The sequence below is a fragment of the Ursus arctos genome, unplaced genomic scaffold (genome assembly GCF_023065955.2).
Source record: "Ursus arctos isolate Adak ecotype North America unplaced genomic scaffold, UrsArc2.0 scaffold_6, whole genome shotgun sequence".
Lineage (NCBI taxonomy): Eukaryota > Metazoa > Chordata > Mammalia > Carnivora > Ursidae > Ursus > Ursus arctos.
In genome coordinates, this window is record NW_026623078.1 from 61,837,259 (window position 1) to 61,860,082 (window position 22,824).

The 22,824-nt window shown below is 33.6% G+C and overlaps 1 protein-coding gene across 3 annotated transcripts in view; it reads right to left on the reverse strand.

Annotated features, from left to right (window-relative positions):
* The window catches only part of CSMD3 (CUB and Sushi multiple domains 3), a 1,143,082-nt gene that overhangs the window by 300,509 nt on the left and 819,749 nt on the right, over window positions 1–22,824 (reverse strand). For all 3 annotated transcript variants that reach the window (XM_026495547.4, XM_026495546.4, XM_026495545.4), the window contains one exon: window positions 10,035–10,204. In XM_026495547.4, coding sequence (XP_026351332.2) covers window positions 10,035–10,204 — 170 coding nt within the window. The remainder of the gene's footprint in view (window positions 1–10,034; window positions 10,205–22,824) is intronic.

Below are 22,824 nucleotides of genomic sequence, written 5' to 3' on the forward strand. Positions count from 1 at the left end.
GAAGGTTTGCCAACATTGCATGTTACCATTCTTTTGCCCTTAAGGTATGAATTTTCAATGAAGTACTTATGCCCCACTCTCCCAAGGCAGTGAAAATTGGTTTTTGCTTGTGATGAAGTCTTATATATATTACAATGATCGGTAGGGCTACAAAGATCACTCTATCTGACCAATTTTATTCCATAATATTTAGTTTCATAGGGTTGGGGCTCATTAGATGAATGATAATGAACAGAAAAAGCTGAGAAATGCTGCTCAAAGTTACTTATCTCCTGCCTGAAACTGTTTACTTCTAACCTGGTATTAGTGTAAAAATTATGTTGCTGTACTCCTAATCCCGTGAACTTGCCATAACACCAGTGTTCCCCAAATGAGGTATTCATCATGTTTATGTCATGTAAAAGAAAGCAGTTAGATGGTATGCAATGGAACTTTACATTATTATTATTATTATATTAACCTGCATGATAGACTTTTCTTGGGCTAAATTTTTGGGTTAAATTTGATAATCTACATAGATTGTTTTCTATAATTTATAAATGAAAATTCATGTACAGTTTTTATATTTTTTTCTTTTTTTCAAATTATGTTTAGCAGGTTTTAGTGTTCAATTTATGTTAACATAATAAAACAGACTGGGAAATTTTCACTGTATTTCTAATATTGGGATTATTCAAATAAAATATCAAGACTTCTTTATTTATAGGCTTAAGATATTTTTCAGCTCAAGAAACTACCTTTGAGTTTTTGTTTATTCAATTATTCCTTGTCTATATGATCCTTCTATTTTCCATTTAGAATGCCTATTATTTGTATGATAAGTCTCCAAAACTGTATTGTGATTCTCCTATACTTTCTCTTCGCATCTATCTTTCCCTCAGTATTGTAAACAATCTTTCACTGAATCTTCCAAATGAACAATTAGATTTTCAGCAGTGACTAATCTCTTTTTAGGGCTTCTACTAAAATCTTAAATTTTAGGGATGCCTGGGTGGCTCAGTCCATTCGGCACCTGGTTTTGGCTCAGGTCATGATCCCAGGGTCCTGAGATCAAGTCCCACATTGGGCTCCTTGCTGGGCAGGGAGCTTGCTTCTCCCTCTGTCTGCCGCTCCCCCTGCTTGTGCTCTTTCTCTGGCAAATAAATAAATAAAATCTATAAAAAATTTATTTAAAATCTTAAATTTTAAGATCATTGGTCAAGCTCTAGAAAGTCTCTCCTCTCTCTCTCTCAGCACTCTAACTGCTTAAGATTTTTTCAAAAATTTTAAATTTATTTTCAAATTTCTTTTAATGCTCCCACAGTTTGAATTCAATGTACACTACCTGTTCCATGCATTTAATTTGGTCTTTCTTCCTCCCAGTTACTGAATTCCCCTTAAGTATGTATTTATGTACCTTAAGCTATTTATAGGATTATATTTCCTTATTATTGATATAGGATTTAAGTGTTATAAAGACCAGCGATAAAATTTTATTTAACATGCTATAAAAATGTAGCTTGTGTTCAGGGCCCCTGGTGTCCTCTCCAAACCACATTATCCCATGCTTTGTCTGCACAGGAATTTTGAAGTCTCTATTACCAGGACCTTCTGCTCTTTCCCTTTGTGATTGAGGGAATCTGCAGCTTCACATGAGTCTCCAGACTCCACCTGCTTATTTACTGTATTAGCACGGAGAGGGAGGCAAAAATAGAGGGAGAAGTTTCAGAGCTGAACTCAAGACAACATGGTCATGGAATTCCTAAAAGAGAACATTTTACTGTTCTCTCCCTTCTTTTAAAAGGTCTTTCTGTCAACTAAAAACAAAAACAACAACAACAACAACAAAAGTGAGTTGACTGTTTAAAGAGTATCTGAGCACTAGATAGAGGGCTGCATGGACAAATTTCCTAAAATCATACAGGAGTACCTTGAACCCCCTCGTGGGAACTTACTGGACAAATAAGTTTCTGTTTTAGTTATCAGCTAGAAGTTATTTATCTTCAACAAAGCTGAACCAAATGTTGAGGTTTGTTAGCTCAGGAATTTTATTGTTTGATTACGTAAGAGTCAACTTTCGATTTCTTAAGAAAAGACGTCACCGGTGATAATTCAGAGACAAGGCAACACACTTGCTGGAAAACACACTTTTATGTCTGTGAGTTTCAAATGTTCAATATTCTCAGAAGCTGTTTTTGAAGACATTTATTTTATAACTCTATATATGATATAGTTCATAAATTCTAAGTTTAGAGCTATATATTCACAACCACACCATTAAACCAGAAGATCCAGTGGATCTTATTTGTGGTTAAGATTGTCTAGGTAACCCCAAAGAATATTTTCATTTTATTTCCCTTACTTTTCACCAGCATCTAATTCATTCTTATGTTAAATATAAATAATTGTTTCTTGGATTCGACTAGTCCTGCTTTTATGCATGGATACACTGTAGGAATTTCATTTCTCAAAAATAGCCAAAAAAGGGGGCAATATGAATTAAACAACTAATTGATGTAAATGAGTAAACAGAAATTGGTTCTTGAATTCTGTTTTTAATTTTTTTGGAAGTCTCTCCTAATGTTTTTCTTAAATTTTCAGTGGTAATGAAAAAAATGTTGAATCATAGGAGAAACCCTCACCTTACACACGAAAATCATTCTCGTATAACATAATGTTTAAAAAAATAACAAAATAATTCAACTCATATTTAGTTCTATGCATTGTATTAGGTGCTGGGAATAAACTTAAAAAAACAATTAAGACATCATTCTTAACCTGACGGAGATTTAAAAAATATTGTCTGTCCCAAGAGAGACATTTATGTATGCCTTTCTACTTTTTAAGCTAGAAGCATACTTTTTTCTTTTTCAAAAGAAACTGTCTTTAAGATATCATCTTAAAAATAATCATTGAAAGAAAAAGGATGAAAAGGGCTAATAATATATATATATAAGCTAATAATATATTATATTATTATATTATATGTATATTATTATATTATATTATTATATATTATATTATAAAAAGATGAAAGGGCTAATATATATTAGCTAATAATATATTATTATGTTATATATTATATATTATTATAGTATATTATATATTATATATATAATTATATATAATATATATGTATGTATATATATACAATATATATGTATATAAAGGGAATATATATATATGTGTATATATATATACCAGCAAGGAGGATCTAATTCAGCACCAAAACTCACTAACTACAGTTTATTTAACAATGTAAAGTCAGAAGGTAGAAAACAAGTAACACAGAAATACCACAAAATCATAAAAGCAAAATGAAGTGTGATAATTCAACTATAAAATTTTAGAAGCATGTATAAAGTTATTAAATCAAGATGAAAAGGAAGTATTAATTAGCAAGTCTTTAAAGAGAGAACAGTTTTATAGTAATGATCAAGCCAATGCTATTTAACTTGTAAATAAAATCTCTTCAAATGTATTCAAACGCATATGGAAGCATAAAGACAGTAAGAAATGACAAAGCAGTATAGCCAAAGGCAAATTACTTTGGAAGTGGACATGGATGCAAGCATGTAAATAAGAAAATAAAACGAGCAAAATGTACATTTCATTTAGAAGTAAATTTTCAGGGGTACCTGGGTGGCTCAGTCTCCCTTTGGCTCAGGTCATGATCCACGCTCAGGATCAGGCTCCCTGCTCAGCAGGGAGTCTGTTTCTCCCTTTCCCTCTACCCCTCCCCCCCCACCAAGCTATCTCTCTCTCAAATAGACGAATTAAATCTTAAAAAAAAAAAAAAAGTAAATTTACAATACAGAGTGATTATATTGGGTCTTACCCACAGATCTTTTATTTGAGATCATTACTTTTCATATTTGTGTTCTGATTAAAGTCAGGATAGTTAAGTATGCTTTTATTTGGGCCTATTTTCTTTTTCTTTTTTTATAAGTTCATTATTATTATTTTCAGCATATGTCTTAATACCTATTTCTTTTTCAAAAAATTTACAAATCTAAAAAAGAACAAGATAACTGTATAATATATTTTTTGTGTTGGACAGGAGCAGATTCTGGTGTTTCCCGTAGAAATATTCTCAGTTACTTAACACCTAATTCAGATAATGAAGACTCACTTTAATGTCAAATTTAGAATTTCAAGTTGATTTAAGAATTAATATCATGAAAGGCACTGAGGGCTTTTGTAACATTAATGAAACTCCTTGATACGGCTCTAATTTGTCAAATGGTTGCCATTAACCTGGTAGTCTTATAATAGAACAGACTAGAACTCAATGTTGCCATTTTCAGTTACCAAACCTTTTATAATGGATCAGGGCCTGAAATTAGTTTCAGTGTACAGACCCTCCTAGATATGGAAGGTCAAACCCTACTATAATGTACTGCTTATTAACACTCAAAACTGTGTTTTTGTTTATAATAAATGCATGATTAGAAGGCATATTCTCAGTCATTCCTCTAATGAATTAGCAAGTCAGATGTTATCTGAACCTAAGAGCAGAAAGTACATAGAAAATAAAATCAAAAGAGAGAAATCTCACACGTACATATGTATAATCACACAAACCTGCAAATTATTCCCGCTCATGGATAGAATTTTTCTTTTGGCTGCTTGTTTTATAGGTTGATTTGGAAATGTAAATAAAGATTTTCTAATAAGGTGAGTGAGATGTCAAAGTTTGAAAAAAAAAAAAAAGAATAATTTTTACAATGGTTAATCATAAAGGACAATGTTCCAAACCTTATGCTCTCTCCAAAATAAAATGAAACTGAGCAGAGAACTTTTGTTCATATTAAAATATTTATGTCTTTCAAATAGCCATATAATGTATACTCAATTATAAGAGCTAATATATTTTAGTAAAGTAGTTTGGAACACAAGGAAGAGTGAGCTTTTCAAGAGGTTTAGTTTTGTGATTATATAACAGAGTTGAAGTCCCAATTCTACGGTTAAAGCTGTATGGCCTGTCTAAATCATTTCACTTCTGTTATCCTCAGTATGGGAAAGAATGAAGGGTTTTATGAGGTCTAATACAGCACTCTCAACAAATAAATATTCAGAGAGTGCTTTTGGAGGAAGAGATAACAAAGGATTACCAGTGAACAGACAAAGTTGGTAGATGTGCATGGTGGGCGTATGAGAGTTCTGGTGTGCTAGACAACCAGCTCTCAAACAAATAGAACTGGCGAATGTATACACCCATACATACATTAAAAAAAAAAATAACTTCTATTAATATAAAGAGAAGTTGACAAACTTTTTCTAAAAAAGAATTAGAAGATATTTTAGACTCTTTGGGGGATAATATCTCTGTCATAACAACTTAATACTGCCATTGTAGCACAAAAACAGGGACCGATAATACGTAAATGAATAAACACGGTTCTCTCCCAGTAAAATGTTATTTATCGAGATGGGTTTCAAGACCAATTTGGCCAATAGACTGTTTGGGAATCCCTGACTGAAGGGATGTGTAGCATGCAACTTACAAACAGCAAAAACAAACCAACAAAAAACAATATTCATTGCTGCAAATTCCACAGAGCTAATTGATTCTTTCAGTGTTTTGGGGGGTTTTTGTTTGCCAATTTTTTGTACCTGCAACTTATAATTGCAACTGACAAGCAAGAATGATTCCTAACTGAATACTGCTTGATTTTTTTTTTATGTTAACAAGATCAAAGTAAAGCAATGTAAAAAACAATGTTATATCAGAAAATCATATTTTTAAATGACAGGAGCAACTTTTTGGCTAAATTGAATAGTAGTTTTTAATTCTAGAAAATATGTACTGTCAAAATTTTGGTGTTATTCACAACAGAATGGTTACAGACACAGCCCATTCCTAAATTTAAGTATAGACGATGAGAAAAGCAATAGATGAAGTCAAGATCTGTAGTGTTTGTCATTTTCTGCAGTGTAACTACTCCCAGTATTGCTAATATCAAGCTATCAATGTGACATCTCTGTATGCAGAGCTGGGAAATCATGGACACCCTGCATAGTATTTCCACCATAGAGATATAATATACATAGCTCACCTAAAACCCACACATAATAAAAGCAGTAAAATAATTAGGAAATGAAAAGTTGTATTTGTTATCTTTGTTTTTAATATAACTTAATTGTAATATAATTGTAACCTAATTTAATTTTTAGTAATGGCTATGTTTAACAACCAGTTTGCAAAATTACTGAAAATTTAGAAATAGGTTCTCACGAGTAGTATTTCCAAAGACTAGCACATGGGTTAGGAAATAAGCTTGAAAATAACTCATCTTGAAAAACAACATTTTAATAACTTTTCTACCATACTGATAAAAGAATGTTATTAGTGTTATTAATCAAGTCCTTCAACCATCTAGTTTCTATACATATGACAATTTTCTTAACCCTTTCTTTCAGACTCTCAAAACCAATATTAAGTTATTTTACTGACTCTTTTCCATAATCATCCATTCTGTCTACATTTTGCCTAAGACATAAATCTTTACACAATACTGAGTGTGGTAAAAAGATTGCCTTGAATTTTGTCCTCGCTACATTCCCTTATCTAAACATAGTGCTCAGTCTTTTTCTGAAAATAAAAACAAACACTACAACAACAAAACAGAGATAGTATTTCTGATTGCTATTCAGCTTTTGTCTTATCAGGCTGACAATGGCAACTACTCACTGCTGATTGTTTAGAGTATACATATAATAAACACCCCCTATAAATGTTAATTGAAAGAATTAATTAAATTACATATTTTGAGTGAGGGTTTGAGAAGTTCAGTATTCTTGCCCACTGAATTCCCAAAGCTGGTGTTTATCAGATAATCTGGAGAGCTTTATAAAAACCCACAATTTCAGGTACAGACCAACTAAAACAGTTTTCCCCAGATCTACTGAATCAGAAAAATCTGGTAGTGGTGCCAGGAATAAACTACCTAGAGGAATCATATGATCAGCTATATTTGATATAAACTTTATTAGTATGGTTGTATATAAGTAATCTATGGAAAGAAGAGGGAAGGAGAAAGAGTGGGTGGATGACTAAGTGGGCATCAGTGGTGCGCTCTTAGGAAAGTGTGTGTGTGTGTGTGTGTGTGTGTGTGTGTGTGCATGTGTGTGTAGCTATAGATAAAGTCGGTACACACACATACTTTTATTGTTGTTGCTGTTTTAGTCAGATTCCAATAGAGTGACATTACATAGTAAACGCAGCCAGAAAAAAAAAAAAAAGACCTTTTCTAAACCTTACATAGAGATTATAAGAGAATGTTATTCCAAAGAACATAGCTAATCCTACCACGTAAAGAAAAGCAATGCTTTTAAATTCTCTCAGTCAAGGGGCAGAGGGTTCTATAATGGGCTATTTGTTTTACTAATTTATTTATTTTTTTAAAAGATTTTATTTATTTATTTGAGAGATGGAGCTAGAGAGCAGAAGAAGGAGGAGCAGCAGAGGCAGAGGGAGCAGGGAGCTCGACTCTGGGTCATCCCAGGGTCCTGGGATCATGACCTGAGAAGAAGGCAGCCGCTTGACCGACTGAGCCACCCAGATGCCCCAGTTCTACTAATTTCATCTGATTTTCTAGTCTGAATGGACAAAGAGCTGACTGCATGAGGTGTAATGTTGGAAAGTGCTGGGATGGGGATGGGCTGTCATGGACTGGTTAGCAGTGAGGGAAATCACCCTGCATCATGAGCGGACGCTGGGCTCCTTAGTCTTTGGAAATTAACCATCTGTCCTTTGGAAGGCACATCTGTCTCTTGTGACTAACTGTGCCTGTGTCAGTAGGTATTTTTGAACTAGTTGTCCATGGGATTAATGGAAGGAATAAGACAATATATAAGCATTTACATCTCAAACTGGTGGAGAGACCATGAAGACGACAGAGTTGGAGGTTAAAGCCCATCCCCAACTGTCTCTATACAGTGGCTTGCTGAAGTTACTCTGAAATAATAATTCAGAATAAACCCCAGGCAAGATTATCAGTAGGGGGTGTTTCTATTGTAATATTTAGTATATAATCTTTTCAACTTGGGGAAACATATCTTTCTTCTAGGAAAGTTACAAAAATCTTTAAAAATTGCTGGGGATATAAATTTTCATCCTTATGCTCATGAAAGAAAAATCCTTATTTATTTAAAAATCATTATTTAAAGGGCCTTGAATTGAATTTTTCTGCCTTCCTTTGTCTCTCTTCCTTTGCCTCTCACCATCACATGCACTCACAATGTCACGGTTTACTGAGGTCTCAACCATCCTCAGGTAGCACAGGTCACCAGTGCATGTTACCTTACTCTAAGGAAGCAGCAGATTATACAGAAATCACTCTGAGGAACACGTTAGGGCTATTCTTTTTAAAGACATCACCTGTTATCCGAAATGAATTTTAAATTAATAGACATCATTCAGTATGGAAAAGTAATGGACACTTTTTCAAGCATCACAGAGAAAAAAGAAATATTTTAGGAAGAATGGTGGTAGCCCTGGGGAAGCACTTCTTAACTGTTAACTTACAGCCATATGTTTATTATTGTTGCTTGTGCCATACAGGTTAGTGGCTAGCCTTACACTTCTGATCCATGTCCTGATATATTTTTCCCCATACTTGGCCTGAGAAAAAAAAATAAGCACTGCCTCACTTCTAGGTTTAGGCATCCCCATTAATCTCAGCACTGACTCTAATACAGCAAATAAAACTTAAAAAGAAAATCCAAACAATGAACTGGAGGTTGAAAAGATTATAAAGTCAATTTCTGTTGCCTACTGGGGAAAAGTGCAAAAACAGGAATGGCCCTAAATTAATAGTAAAATTGTATACATCTAGGGAAATTCTCCACATCTATACAAATCTTACAAGCACACAGTACTGTCTGTGCTAGAGAACCATCAATTATCGTCAAAATTATATTCTTTTTTAAGAGAAAAAATAACCAACACTCTCAACACTATTGCTAAACAAGGATCTCCTACCCCTGCCAACTTGAGATGTCACAATTTTTTTTTTAAGATTTGTGAGAACTGAATTATGTTGAATTTTTTACCAGATAAGGAAAACTTGACAATTAGGAAAAATTTATGCAATTATTTTAAAAATATTTAAATGTGATTTTTATAGAAGTATTTGTTTTTATTCCACTTCCTCATATAAATTATATTTACTAAAACACTTACTTTGTAAAATATGAATCAGCAAGTAGGGGAATATTTATTTGTCTAAAATTGTATCTATTAAAAAAGTAGGACCCTTGCCTACTTCAACTTTTTAGAATTGATAAATTTTACACTAAATATTTATTATTATTTTAAAAGATTTATTTATTTATTTATTTATTTATTTATTTATTTATTTTAGAGTGAGAGAACATCAGTGGGAGGGGTAGACGGAGAAGGAGAAAGAATCTCAAGCAGACTCCATGCTGAGCGTGATGCCAAATGTGGGGTTGGATCTCAGGACCCTGAGATTACCACCTGAGCCAAAACCAAGAGTCAGAAGCTTGACCAACTGTGCCACTCAGGCACCCCACTAAATGTTTATTATTAACAAAATACATTTTTCTTAAGTTATTTATAGATATGAAGTCATTAGTTTTATGTATTTATATAATATAAATATTTTTTAATCATAAATGCAAAAAAATCCATGTATTAACAGAGATAACCAAGTTACTTTATATCAAAACAAAAATAAATCATTACTATATTTCTTAAAGAAATGACCAATCCTGTGTTATGTTTTATACATATGATCTATTGAATATAAGCTATTTGACATGAAAATGTTATTTTTGGTGTTATTGAAACATTAAAATTTATGTATCATAAAATAAAAACATCTGTATTATAAATAAACATTGGAAACAAAACATTTATCTCAATGAAAATGATAATAGGAAAACGGGAAATAATGTATAATTGAAATCTATGAATGGCAGAATCAACTTACGGTTGATTGTACATATATATGTGGATATATATATGTATTAATATATACTTAATGACTAAAAATGATCAAAATACAAGTATTTCTGAGTTTACCTACCTTAAGAACATCTCCTTGTGCTAAATGAAATGTTCTGGCTGAAATATTGATTCCCTTTCCTGCTTGAACCTGAATACTATAAATGCATTCATGGTTGTTTTCATAGTTGAGTGGATAATTTGGAGAAAGCAAAATTCCTTCATTATTTGTTGCAGATGCACCACATTCAGCTGCAGGAAAACAGAATATTGAAGCACAGTTTAATAGAAAGCATTATCATTTTTAGGTAATGTAATGTATGGAAGTGTTAATGCATTCTATTTTAATTAGAGCCTAACAGGAAAATAAGGTACAAAATGGCTGTGTGTTGTAGATGATTCATTCCCTATCAAATAATATATGGGAAGAATGAACAACTGCCCATGGACAGGACATTTGTACATAAGTGGAAATACACAATAGTTTCAGTATTTCCCTCCTGCCCCCAGGGTGAAAGGATAGCATGGAAAAGGATGAGAACAAAATATTTTCAGGACATATTCTAAGTTTGTAGATTTCTGGTTAACTGATTACCTTTAAATTTACAATTTATTTATTTTAAAATATAAAAAAAGGTAGAGTGATCAATTCTGTTTTAGAATGATTCTTATTTGATCTTTTTATTTTTACCTTTTTTTGAATGTGACCCCTTTCTTCCCAATAGTCAGCATTCCCCTGACCCAAGAACTTCAGGAACAAAAAGGGAAATAAATACTACATTGCCTTTGAAAATTGATACAATGGGTAAAATCCATTAAATAATAATTGTAACAAACGGGGCACTTTTGGAAAATGGATCACCTTTCCCAGTTTAAAAAATAAAATAAATTCTCATAATCAGTAAATGGTACTGTTAACTCACTTGGATTAACTTTGCATAATTTGAGGACATGTCTAACTACTTAAATTGGGAATTTCTCAATTTTCTTCAAATTTAATTTTAATTTATTACTTGAAAAACCTTGCAGCAATATTACAAACCAAACAAGTCCTTGTAAGTTCCCAAACATATTTCTTCTGTCTCAGAAATTCAATGAACTCAGTCTTCTATCAGATCTAATAACTTGCTTCATGTTACCACACCACAGGCCAGGGAGAGTTGTATTTTTCAAAGGCTTAACTTATCAAGAAAATAAAGCAAGTCATTATGTTCCAGAAAAAAGATTTTTAAAATAATGATTCATGAGAATAATCTTAGGAAGTATGTAACAAGGTAAAATATAGTGAATTGCTTTAACTTTTAAATACAATGTTTAATGCTTAAACATTAACGAAATAAGGCAAAAGAAAAAAGCCTAATGAGAAAATGAATATGATCAAAATGAAGCAGTCAGTATAACAACAACACAGTGTGAAATAATAATAAAAACCAACGATGTGTTGCTAACAATCAACCGGTCACATGAAGAATTGCCATACAATTGAGCTCCTTCAAGTTCCTTTTAAAGTAAAAAGAAAAAAAAAAAAAACTCAAAAACTCCCAATATTGATTTAAGTTGTTCTCATTTTTATGTAACTTAAGCGTGTTCAAACATAAAATAAGTTCTTATGCTTATAGCTGTACACAATTATACTACCAAAACATGTTTTAAAACATAGGAATAAAACTAAAAAAAGACAGTAAAATTTAAAATAGCAACATGTATCTAATGTGGCATTAAGATTTCATTTTCCTGAAATTAAATTGCCCTTGGCAATGTGGATAAGGAGCCAGCTGCTAGCATACAGGCTTTTGGAGTTTGCTATTCCTTTAAATACACTATGCTGTAGAATGATTCAATTCTCCCTCAACTTACCTCTCTCTAAACTGCTGAGAAACTTTCATCTACATGGTACAGTACGATGCCACGTGTCTTTCACTTAGTGCAAATATATATATATATATATATATACACACACACACACACATATATATTTTAAATCTGTCTCTTTTCCTTCTTACTAGTTTATTAGAATCTAGGTATACTTCCGGGGAATAAAGACAAATGTATCAGACCACACGGATGATGCAGAATACACATGTATTTTATCAGTTAGATTATTTATTAGAGAATACACACAGTTTTAACTGTTACAGAATCATGGAGTTCTGAGGATACATCCTTGGGTGCCAGCTTGCAAAACACTGATACACTGATTAGGAGCTCAGGTTTTAAAAATGCAGAGATTTAGTTTTCAAAATTAAGAGATTTAGTTTACAAAATTAAGTTCTATCTATACGGATTTAGCAAGTTGCATATTTTCTCTAAGCCTCAATACTGTCATTACTACTATGAAAATAATAATACCCTTCTCAGAAGGATGTTTTGTTTGTTAAGTGTGAGCTGATAATACATGTAGAGCATTTCTCACAGCGCTGGCATACAATAAGAGCTCAAAAATTAAAGCTATCATTATAAATATTTAAGTGTGAATACTAATAGTAGCATTATGTGCCATATACAGAAAAAGAGTTTTAGGATACTTACATTGTCCCCAAAGTGACTATCCCATGTAGAAAGACATATTTGTATGTAAAAAAGCCAGAGGACTCTTCATAATTTTGGAAAATCACTTATAATATTAAAATCATTTTAACAACTTGAATAAACTGAACAAAACAATAAAACTGCCCCCCCCAAAACGCACTAAGTTACTTCATCACCCTTGAAAATATACTAGTAATTTATTGTTAAGTTCTCAACATTTGAATAGATGGTAAGTGCCTTCTGCCTTAAATATTGTTGGGTCTATATTGTATAATTTAACGGAGATCTGTTTTTATATGAAAAATAACCTGCTTCTATTATATTTTAGTATTTCAGTTGGTTTAAATGGCTATAAATGATTTTCTGGTTGGTGAAATAAAATGAGGACTTAATCCAGAATGGAAGAATTAAGGAAGAAAATTTGGATTAAGTTAGTACCTTTTGCATTTGCTCAGAGCAAAATGAAAGCACACTTGCCCTTGTTGAAGATATACTGAGCATTTCAAGAAACCAATAAAGCATTAAATCAAGCATGGGGCTCATCTTGGCATGAAGCCCCGTGTAACTACGTGGCCTTCACACCCATGAAGACAATTCTGCATTTTTTTTTTCCTCACGACAACTCTGCAAGGTAAAACTTACTTTCCCTAATTTTATAGATGAAGACTCCAAAGTGAGCTTTCTTCCTAAAATCTAACAGTTTGTATCAGAGGGATTTACACCGGGATTTACATCTGCCATTGCCCATAGGAATAAAATTATAAATATATAATTTCTCTTTCAGATCAAAATTCTTCTTTTGTATGACAGACGGCACTGTTAATAATTACCCCCACACAACAGGTGCAGATTGAGACTATCCTAGATAAACTGGTACGCAGGGTCACGTTTTTCTTGATTCTTTAACAGTTGCGTACAATATTACATTAAAAACTAAGAGGATTATTTTATGTGGGCTGGTGTGTGTCCTGGAGATCAAAACATATCCACCCCACTTATGAATTATTAGAAATAATTATTAATGTTCAGTATGATTGTCACATTGCAAGAGAAGATCTTGAAATGTAAAAAATGAGAATCACTTCAGAATGTTCCATGTACATATATAGGAAAGTGAACGAATCTATTTTTTTCAACAAGAGTCTTAATAAAGTAAAGGATAAAGAGGAATGAGTTAAGGAAGAACTTATTTCACCTCAATACTAAACTCCAGGAGCTAGGTGATTAATAAAAAAAATTATTTTTACATGTAATCTCATCTTTGATTTTGCCTTTGAATTTCAAATATACCCCAAACTGGCTTATAAATACCCAATGTAGGACCAACATTTGCTCTATACAGGCTCTCTTCCTGTACTTTAGCTACATCACTCTTGTTTGCAGCTGGAATCGAGTGGGATCTAATGTTGAAATTAACAACCAAGTCTGCACAGTTTGACCATATGCCTGAGTCTAGCAATGAACCCGTTTCTTTTTTTTTTTTTTTAAGATTTTATCTATTTATTTAACAGAGATAGAGACAGCCAGCAAGAGAGGGAACACAAGCAGGGGGAGTGGGAGAGGAAGAAGCAGGCTCATAGCAGAGGAGCCTGATGTGGGGCTCGAACCCAGAACGCTGGGATCACGCCCTGAGCCAAAGGCAGACGCTTAACTGCTGTGCCACCCAGGCGCCCCAATGAACCCGTTTCTATCTCTGTTGTGTAATAACCTGACACGATGATGTTTTCCAAATGCAGATCCTATCTTGTACTCTGTGTCTCAAATATACTCACCATCGGCAAGTCAAAGTCCACAGAATGTCATGCAAGGCCATTTATACTGTGAATCCAGTCTTCCTCTCTAGCTATGACCCACCTTTCTTTTCCATGGACCCTGCAATTCAGCTCTCCTGAACTACGGGCCCTTTGCCCTGTTGTCATATTCAGCCTTTATAGGTGCTGCTGTTTTCTCCACATGTAAGCATCACCTCTAGTTCTAGCAGATATGATTTCAGGGTCCAAGGAAGCAAATGACTTGCTATGGAATTATACTGCTATGGTTCTTGCCAGCATCACGTGGCTGTGATGGTGTATAAAGTAAATGAAATAATATCACACTGAAGAATCAGGGGTAATTCTCACAAATAATAGTCGTGGCTGTAATGTTCATGAATGTCCAGAAAAAATACCGTAACCACATTTTCATTGTATGTGGCATGACTACTACAGCAAGTTTTCACAAAACATACTAAAAATGAGAAGATATTGAAGCTTTGGCAAATTATGACTGAACATTCTTAAGATAAGTTAAAATCACCTGAGGGAAAAAAACTAGCAGCAGAACAGCTAGCCCTACGAGAGAAGAAAGATGGTTAGTTGTTCTGGCAAGACAAGTTTATATAAAGAAACATCAAGTACACGGGAAAGAGCAGTTTGAGTAAAGGAAGTCCTAGAAATCCAAGTGAGGTGAAAAACTGTCATCATCGCCCAGCCATAGTGACATTTACAAAGAGTATGCAGTTGTCACTGAACAAACACAAATCTGTGACTCACGACATCAGGGCGATGCCAGGGTCTTCAGGCAGGTGCTGTAACAAATGGCATATACGATGTAACATATATAGGAGAAACATTTATCTTAATAAAAATAAAGCTACAGGGTCATTTTAATATAAACAATATTTTTGCTTAACCACATACCTTGGTAGAGAATGCATACTAAGATATTTAAAGTGGCTAGAGGCAGATAATAGTATGCTCTGATTTGGAAAAACACAAACTGATTCAATTAACAAATATTTATTAAATCCTTAGTATGTTACCAGGCATGAGAGGTACAGTGTTGAAACCCTCATAGAACTTCATGACAGAAAAAGACAAATGTTTACTATGTAATCATTCAAATAATATGTGAAAACATGTAATGCGGCATCCTGACTTGTTCTGAATAAAGTCAAGACTTCTCTGAAGGACTGAAATTAGTGAATTAAAGGCAATAGGAGAAGGCAGGCTGGCAGAAAGAATATTTCAAACAGAAGAAATATTTCTAAAAATATGGGTGTGAGGGGTTGTGACAGGTTCTGGGAACTGGTATGCGAGAGGTTTTATTTGTGCGAGTTTGAGCTGGAGGGAGGTCCCTCAGGATGAATTTCTTTTGTTGTTTATCTGTTATGATAGGGAAAAAAATGTTTTTCTTAGATGTGTATGAAAGGGGATGTCACTAGATGTGAACTGCTTGTTGTTCTTGTCGTGGGGGAATAGCTTTGTTTTTATGCCTTAGAAAGTCAGTTGAAGAAGGTGAAGAATAGAGGAGTAGATTGAATGAGACTTGTTCATAAGATATTTGAGATTTGGGGTCAGAAAACTATTGCTTCATGGTTCAAGGGTTGCAATGCTTTCTTGGAGTACGATAAACACACTTTTTCCTACTGTAACATAAGCCCAGCTCCTTGTTTCCTTCATGCTTTGGTCTAGAATAAATTTTATGTTCTTGATAACTGATGTTAATTTCTAAAGCCTAAATTTGTTAATAAGACTTTTGTGAAAATAATCAATGTTAAAATATTAATAGGTGGTAATGTTTCCTCTCTCTAATTTGAACTGGGAGGTCATCTTTAAATCATAGGAATTCATGATATAAAAATATTATATAATTTAGCAGTGTATTAGGGAAATAGTTTTTGGAAAATAGACCTTTAATACTTCTTATCAAATATGAATATTTTCTGTACAATCTCCAGCCCAAATACTGATGACACCTTTATTTGGTGAAAAACAAATCCTAGTCATATAAATATTTTTATTTAAACATACAGATTAAGAAATCTATGCAAGTTACCCGTATGAAACTCTTTGCTGAGCTGAAAATAATATGTTGATAAATGTAGCCTTCCTTGGATCAGAGTAGGAGAGATATGTGTACTGGAATCTGGTGATAAGAGTCCTGCTACAGTGAGGAATTCACTAGAGCAGGGATATCCACTGAATTTCAATTTTTTCTTATTTACTGAAAAACAGACCAGCCCATGCATCATTAATCTCCATTACTAGGGTAAGAAAATCTGGTAGCATCTATTGTGTGCATACAGCCACGTATTTTCAGATAAACTGGTAAAATGCTTTTCAGTAATTTGGCTGGGAAATTTGACAAATGTCTATGATCAGTGAAGTCTGCAATTATTTTTAAGAATTTGCATTGCAACTGAATCTCTTCTTTTAGGCTATTTTGATAGCACCACAGGTTATTTTAAAATTGTTTTGTGAAAGCAGTTAAAATAAACTTGACTCAGATTATTCAAAAAACTTCAAAAAATTTCAAACCTAAACATATGGTACACTAAGTCAAGTAAGGTGTAGCATGAAGTAGAAATATTATTGTCCATATGCTTAATTATTACCAGAGGAAAAATAATGGTAATGATTGTTTTCATATAGAAGGGTACAGGGTGGTGGGGGGTGGCATTCAAACTGTCAAATACAAATCAGCCACATATTTTATGTCACATATGTAAATTTATCTTTTTTTTTTTTAGTTTTTAATCAGTTATTGAGACCATTATGTCCCAAATCTAATTTCTACTATATTTCATCAAATTAAGACACCATTGATTTTAAGAGGAACCATTATTTTGTGTCTCTAAGAAAGCAAAACATTGCCAATAATCTATGATAACCATTGATTGCAACATATATACCAATTTCAAAGATGTTAATTTTTTGAAAGGGGCATCTAAGAAATTGTGAAATGTGATAAAATGTGTTAATAAGACTGAATACATTCAGGAACACTTCTAATATGCCTTTACAACTTGACAGTAAAAAGAACACATTAGTTCTATAGAATTTTTTTTGTCAATTTTTTTTTCTCAAATAGGTACTTATATAAAGCTTAGATTCTCATAAAGTGGTGGAAATTAGAGGGAAGAGAAATATATTAATCTTCTTATGCCACTGCTAAAAATATGAGGATCCATTAGTATTATTTATATAAAGTCTGGGTTTCCTTTCCTTCATTTTTTTTTTTTAAGATTTTACTTATTTATTTGACACACAGAGAGAGGGAGCACAAGCAGGTGGATCAGCAGGCAGAGGGAGAGGGAGAAGCAGACTCCCCGCTGAGAAAGGAGCCCAATGCAGGACTCGATCCCAGGACCCTACGATAAAGACCTGAACCAAAGGCAAACACTTAACAACTGAGCCACCCAGGCACCCTTCCTTCATTATTAGACAACAGTGACACTTCACTGGATTTCTTTTTCTTTTTTTTCCAGTCTCTCCAAATATAATGTGTTTATGTATCGAAGTACAAACTAGTGATTGTTTAAGTTATTTACAAATCAAGAGTTTCTAAAAACAGATTTCCACTGGAAGAAATTAAGTTGGAATTTGTTATTTTTCTTCTTAAAATTTCCTTTCAATGCATTTTCTATATTCATTTTTACCATGAAAAATCTTGGTAATCATCATTATCATATAGAATTATTATTTTATGAATTAAAGCCATAATTAAAGAGCATAAGTTCAAAACTTTATTTATTTTTATTTTTTAAAAGATTTTATTTATTTGAGACAGAGGGAGAGAGTGCACATGCACGAGTGGGGGTGGGGCAGAGGGCAAAGATGAAGCCGATTCTCCACTGAGCAGGGAGCCCCATGCAGGGCTCTATCCCAGGACCGTGAGATCATGACCTGAGCCAAAGACAGATGCTTAATCGACTGAGCCACCCAGGTGCCCCAAAACTTTTTTTTAAATTAAATATACAATTTTCTGCCAAAAAGTATGGAGGATTTCTTATAACCTGACATTGTCCTTTCATGCTTCCTTTACTTCTATAAGCAGTATTCAAGGTCTACTGTGCTTAGTTTATGTGCTCATTATAAAGATAACACTAACATTAATACCTGTGGATATACGAGGTACTACATTAATTCTTGGGGATAGGGTCTCTCCTCATGGGATACCTGGTCAGAAGAGAGACAGACATGCAAATGGGCACAGTATTAATGTATACTTTTCAGCATAATACAAGTTTGCAATGGTCTGGGAGGGCAAAAATGAGGCAATAATAGCATTTTAAAGTAGTGGCAAGAGAATATGTCAGGGAAGACTTCTTGGAATAGGTTACCTTTGATTTGAGTAAAAAAAAAAAAATCCGAAAGTAATAAAAATGGTGAAAAAAGATTCCAGCAGAGAGAACCGCTTGAATGAGAGCACAAACAGGTGCACCCGATTGCTATACTTAGGAGAACCAGTAGTTCCCGTGTCTTTCTAAGGAAATCAGACTTTATCATGTATGCACTAGAGATCCATCAGAGAGTTTTAAGAAAAGAAAAATATGATCAGATTTGATAAACCCATTAGGGAAGCTTTATGGGGAACGGATTACAGCCCTGGGTTCCTAGAGGCAGAAAAACCTAGAGAAGGTAATTGTATTATGTCAAACAGGAGATGGTAAGGGCTTGAACTAAAGTGATGGAGGAAGAAATCAAAAGTGAAGGTTCTAGAGCTTGGAAACTAGTTGGGAGTGGGGAATAAAACAGAGGGAAAGGTAGAAATGATAGGAGGAAGAGTGGCTTTGAGTATGTTGATGAATTTATTTTCGTACATGATGCATTTTCTATGCCTGTGGGATATCACGTGGAAAAGTCCACTAAACTGCTAGAAATGCTCGTAGTCATGGGATTGCTAGTGTAAGCCACAAACAAAAGGCTGCATCCAGGGATCATGAATGAATTGAGAAGAAAAGCAAACTAACACCGGAATCCATGGAGCCTCAGAACTCAGAGGCAAAAGGACATTCAAGGAAGGTGCTTTCATGAAGGAGTAGGAAGGTTATAGATTCAATAAGATTGTCAGCAGTATTAAATGTCAGAGGGAGTTCAGTTAAGATGAGTACAAAGAGCTTACTGCTTTGGTAATTAAGAGGCTGGGAATAAAAGAGAGTAAGATAAAGTCTTTAATGATATTGGTGGTAAAGAAAGGTAGAGAGATAAAAGGACAGCCAGGGGTGACACAGGCTTGAAGGAAGAGTTCTTTGTGGTTGTTTGTGGTTTTTGCTGGTATTGTTGTTGTTATTTTGGTTTGGGTTAGTTGTGAATTTTAAAAGATTTGAAGATGTTTATATTATAATAGTACCTAGATGGAGGTACAGAGGGATTTTCAAAAGCCGTACCAATTCTGAAGACCTAACAGTCTAGTATCCTAAAACTAGACTAATAAAGAAGTCAACTCGGGAAAATCTGTGTGATTTTTAGTGTGAAAAGTGAAGGTGCAGATTTAAATTCCACGTACAATACGATTATGGAACAACATATACATAAGAAAAAATGATACAAGAATATAGCAATAAATTCTTAGTTTTCAGAAAAATGACTTAATACTTTAAAATGCACTGAAAAATGTGATCATTGTGCTTAGAATAGATTAGTTTTCATTATTTTTTGAAGATTGTATGGTGGGCTGAGATTTTTATGGGTTTACAATGACAAGACTTTTTTTTTTTTTAAGATTTTATTTATTTGACAGAGAGAGACGGCCAGCAAGAGAGAGAACACAAGCAGGGGAAGTGGGAGAGGAAGAAGCAGGCTCCCAGCAGAGCAGGGAGCCCGATGCGGGGCTCGATCCCAGGAGCCTGGGATCACACCCTTAGCTGAAGGCAGACGCTTAACAACTGATCCACTCAGGCGCCCCTATAATGATGACTTTTAAGCATATATTTCACTCTTTGACTACCTCATTTAGCTCAAATGATAAAATAATTGATATAAAAATTATTGGTGTTTTATCAAAAATGTTTGTATAAAAATATTCCTACCCCACTTAAATATATTTCATACATTGTTATGATATAAGAGAAATAATCCTTTAGGTAATAGTAATGTTTTTACCTTTCCTGGTGAGTTATTTCAGTGAAGGGGACCAAATTGTAGTAGTAAGTATTCTGAGAGTAAGACAACAACTAATAATATTTCTGATATCCCAAGAGTCTAGTATACTTTTCTAGACCCTGTGAAAGCAGGGTTAACTCAATAACTCAATAACAAGGCAGAAGGAATTACTAGAATAAGAGAAACAAGTTATTTTTGGAATAAAAGTATAATAAATAGTGCTTCTAGAAAATAACAAAACATAATTCTTTCATCTAACAGAATTGAACTACTCTGCATGTTATATGCAAATTCTATATATGAAGGGGATATAAGCCATAACAATGGTTAATAGCATTTAAGTGCTTCCTACACTAAGTGCCTTATTCATAGTTTTCAGTGAAGTAAGCCTGTCTTTCTAAAGAGAAATTTGAAGATAGGAGTGGTTGAATAAAGCTACCCAATATCACAAAATTGGTAAAGATTCAGATTCAGATCTGTTTGTCTCCAGACTCCAAACTCTCAACTACTAGTTGATATTTCCTGAGAGAGGAATAAGACACAAACTACAAAATTAAGGCAAGAACTGCATAAATTACTATGCTACAAAGTCGGGGGTGTAAAAGAACTGATAGTATTTACAGCTTTAAAAGAGAGAAAAATCCCCCCTTATGGAAAAGTCAGACAATGCTTCATCAAGAAGGTAGCATTTTGGTTGCACTTTCAAGGGTGGCTGGAATTCTGATGGGCTGAGAAGGAGAAGGGAGGATTTAGGGAGAAAAAGATAATTTCGCCAAAGAATATTATTAATTTTCCTGAAGGTGAGGGAGGAAGAAAGGAAAGGTAGGAGTAACTTTTAATTTTACTTAGCCCAATAGGTATGTATGTATAAATATAAATCTCTAGCTTCATAACCCCCCTGGGAATTTGCTTTCTGCAATGTGTTGATTAAATATTTAATATTAAATTTAATCTTAAACCATAGGCATCAGAGATGTTCAAAACGTGTTTCCTATTTGGAGGTTAAAATGCAGTATCTTTTATCTAAAATAGTCTCAGATCAAGTATAAGCTTAATAAAGTTATCTACTGAAACAAAAAGAAGGGGAGTTGAAAAGGGAAGTGGATAATGTCTTCTTTGTACATTTTCTTCTGTTACTATTTTGTAAGCACTAACATTTTTTAATGGAAGGTAAAGAAAGCAAATAAGGCACACGTGGTTTCTTAAACATGAGGGTAATTTCTATGAAATTGAAAGCTCCCTAACACCCAATTAAATGAACCAAATATTACAGGAAACAAACTTTTAAAAGTATATAAAATAGCACATTTACAGAGGGAAGTGTATAATATAATAAATGTGTTAGAAGTATTTTAGCTAAATTAAGGTATGGTTAGAAAAAACATAGTTCCTTTATGGGAAATAAAATCTCCGTTAAAAAAATGTAGTCATTTAAGCGGGATTATTGATTCACATTTCATTGTATACATAAAATAAAAATTATTTTAGTATTTGACAAATCCAGAAATTCTTAAGAACTCTTTCCAAGGCTCATCTCCACAAATATAAACATAATTAAGCTTGGCATTTTTGTAAAGAATTTCTGGCATGATCTGTTGATCCTGCCCTAAGCTCTAAGTTAAGGCCTTTGTGAGCAGAGGGACAGTCTTGTTTCTCACACTTAAACGCCGTAAAAGGATTCTCAGCAAAAAGTAAAGGAATGTTTTGGTCTCCTAGACTTCCTGTCCTTTGGGTAACATATATAATCTCAAATCTCTGATATCTCCCTAGTTCCCATCATCACGTTTGAACTGGCAGTGGTCAGGATGAGACTTTCTTAGCTCTTTGAAATCCAAGTTGCTGCTGATTTCTCCATTTCTTCCCTTCTTGCTGATAATGACGAACGCTTTTATAATATGATCTGATTAACCAATAAACAGGTAGCCTAAGGTTATTTTGACTAGTGACTTTCCAGTGCTGCGGAAGTCATAAAACATAACCTCCCAAGTCTCTCAAAAAACCCACAAAAACTAATGAGGAAAGTCCCTGAGACTGACCGCCACCTCCCCAGCAGAGCATCATGTGATTCTCATCTTGTAGCTACACTCTGGGGGCTGATGAAAGTGGACTTTAGGGCGTGAGAGGCTGTTGAGAGCGCAATGGCGGAATTTTCTTTAATCAATGCATGAAGTGTCAGGATTTCAAATTCAGGGAGAAGCCTCCTGTTTTCCCCCTCAAACTGTATTAAAATGCACCTTGCTAAGTCCCCAATAGTTATATTCCTATCCTGTAAAGCAAGCTATATCCAATTCCTGGAAAATATGGCATTTTAGATGAGTTTTTAAGATATCAAGGATTTACTATGGATGAGACATTTTTGCAAATTGAACATATCAAGATAAACAAAATATACTAACAATTTAATAATTTCTAAATAACTTTTCAAAATAGGAAATTTTAGCTCAATTTCTAAGGTTTCATGGAGATAGAATGACTAAC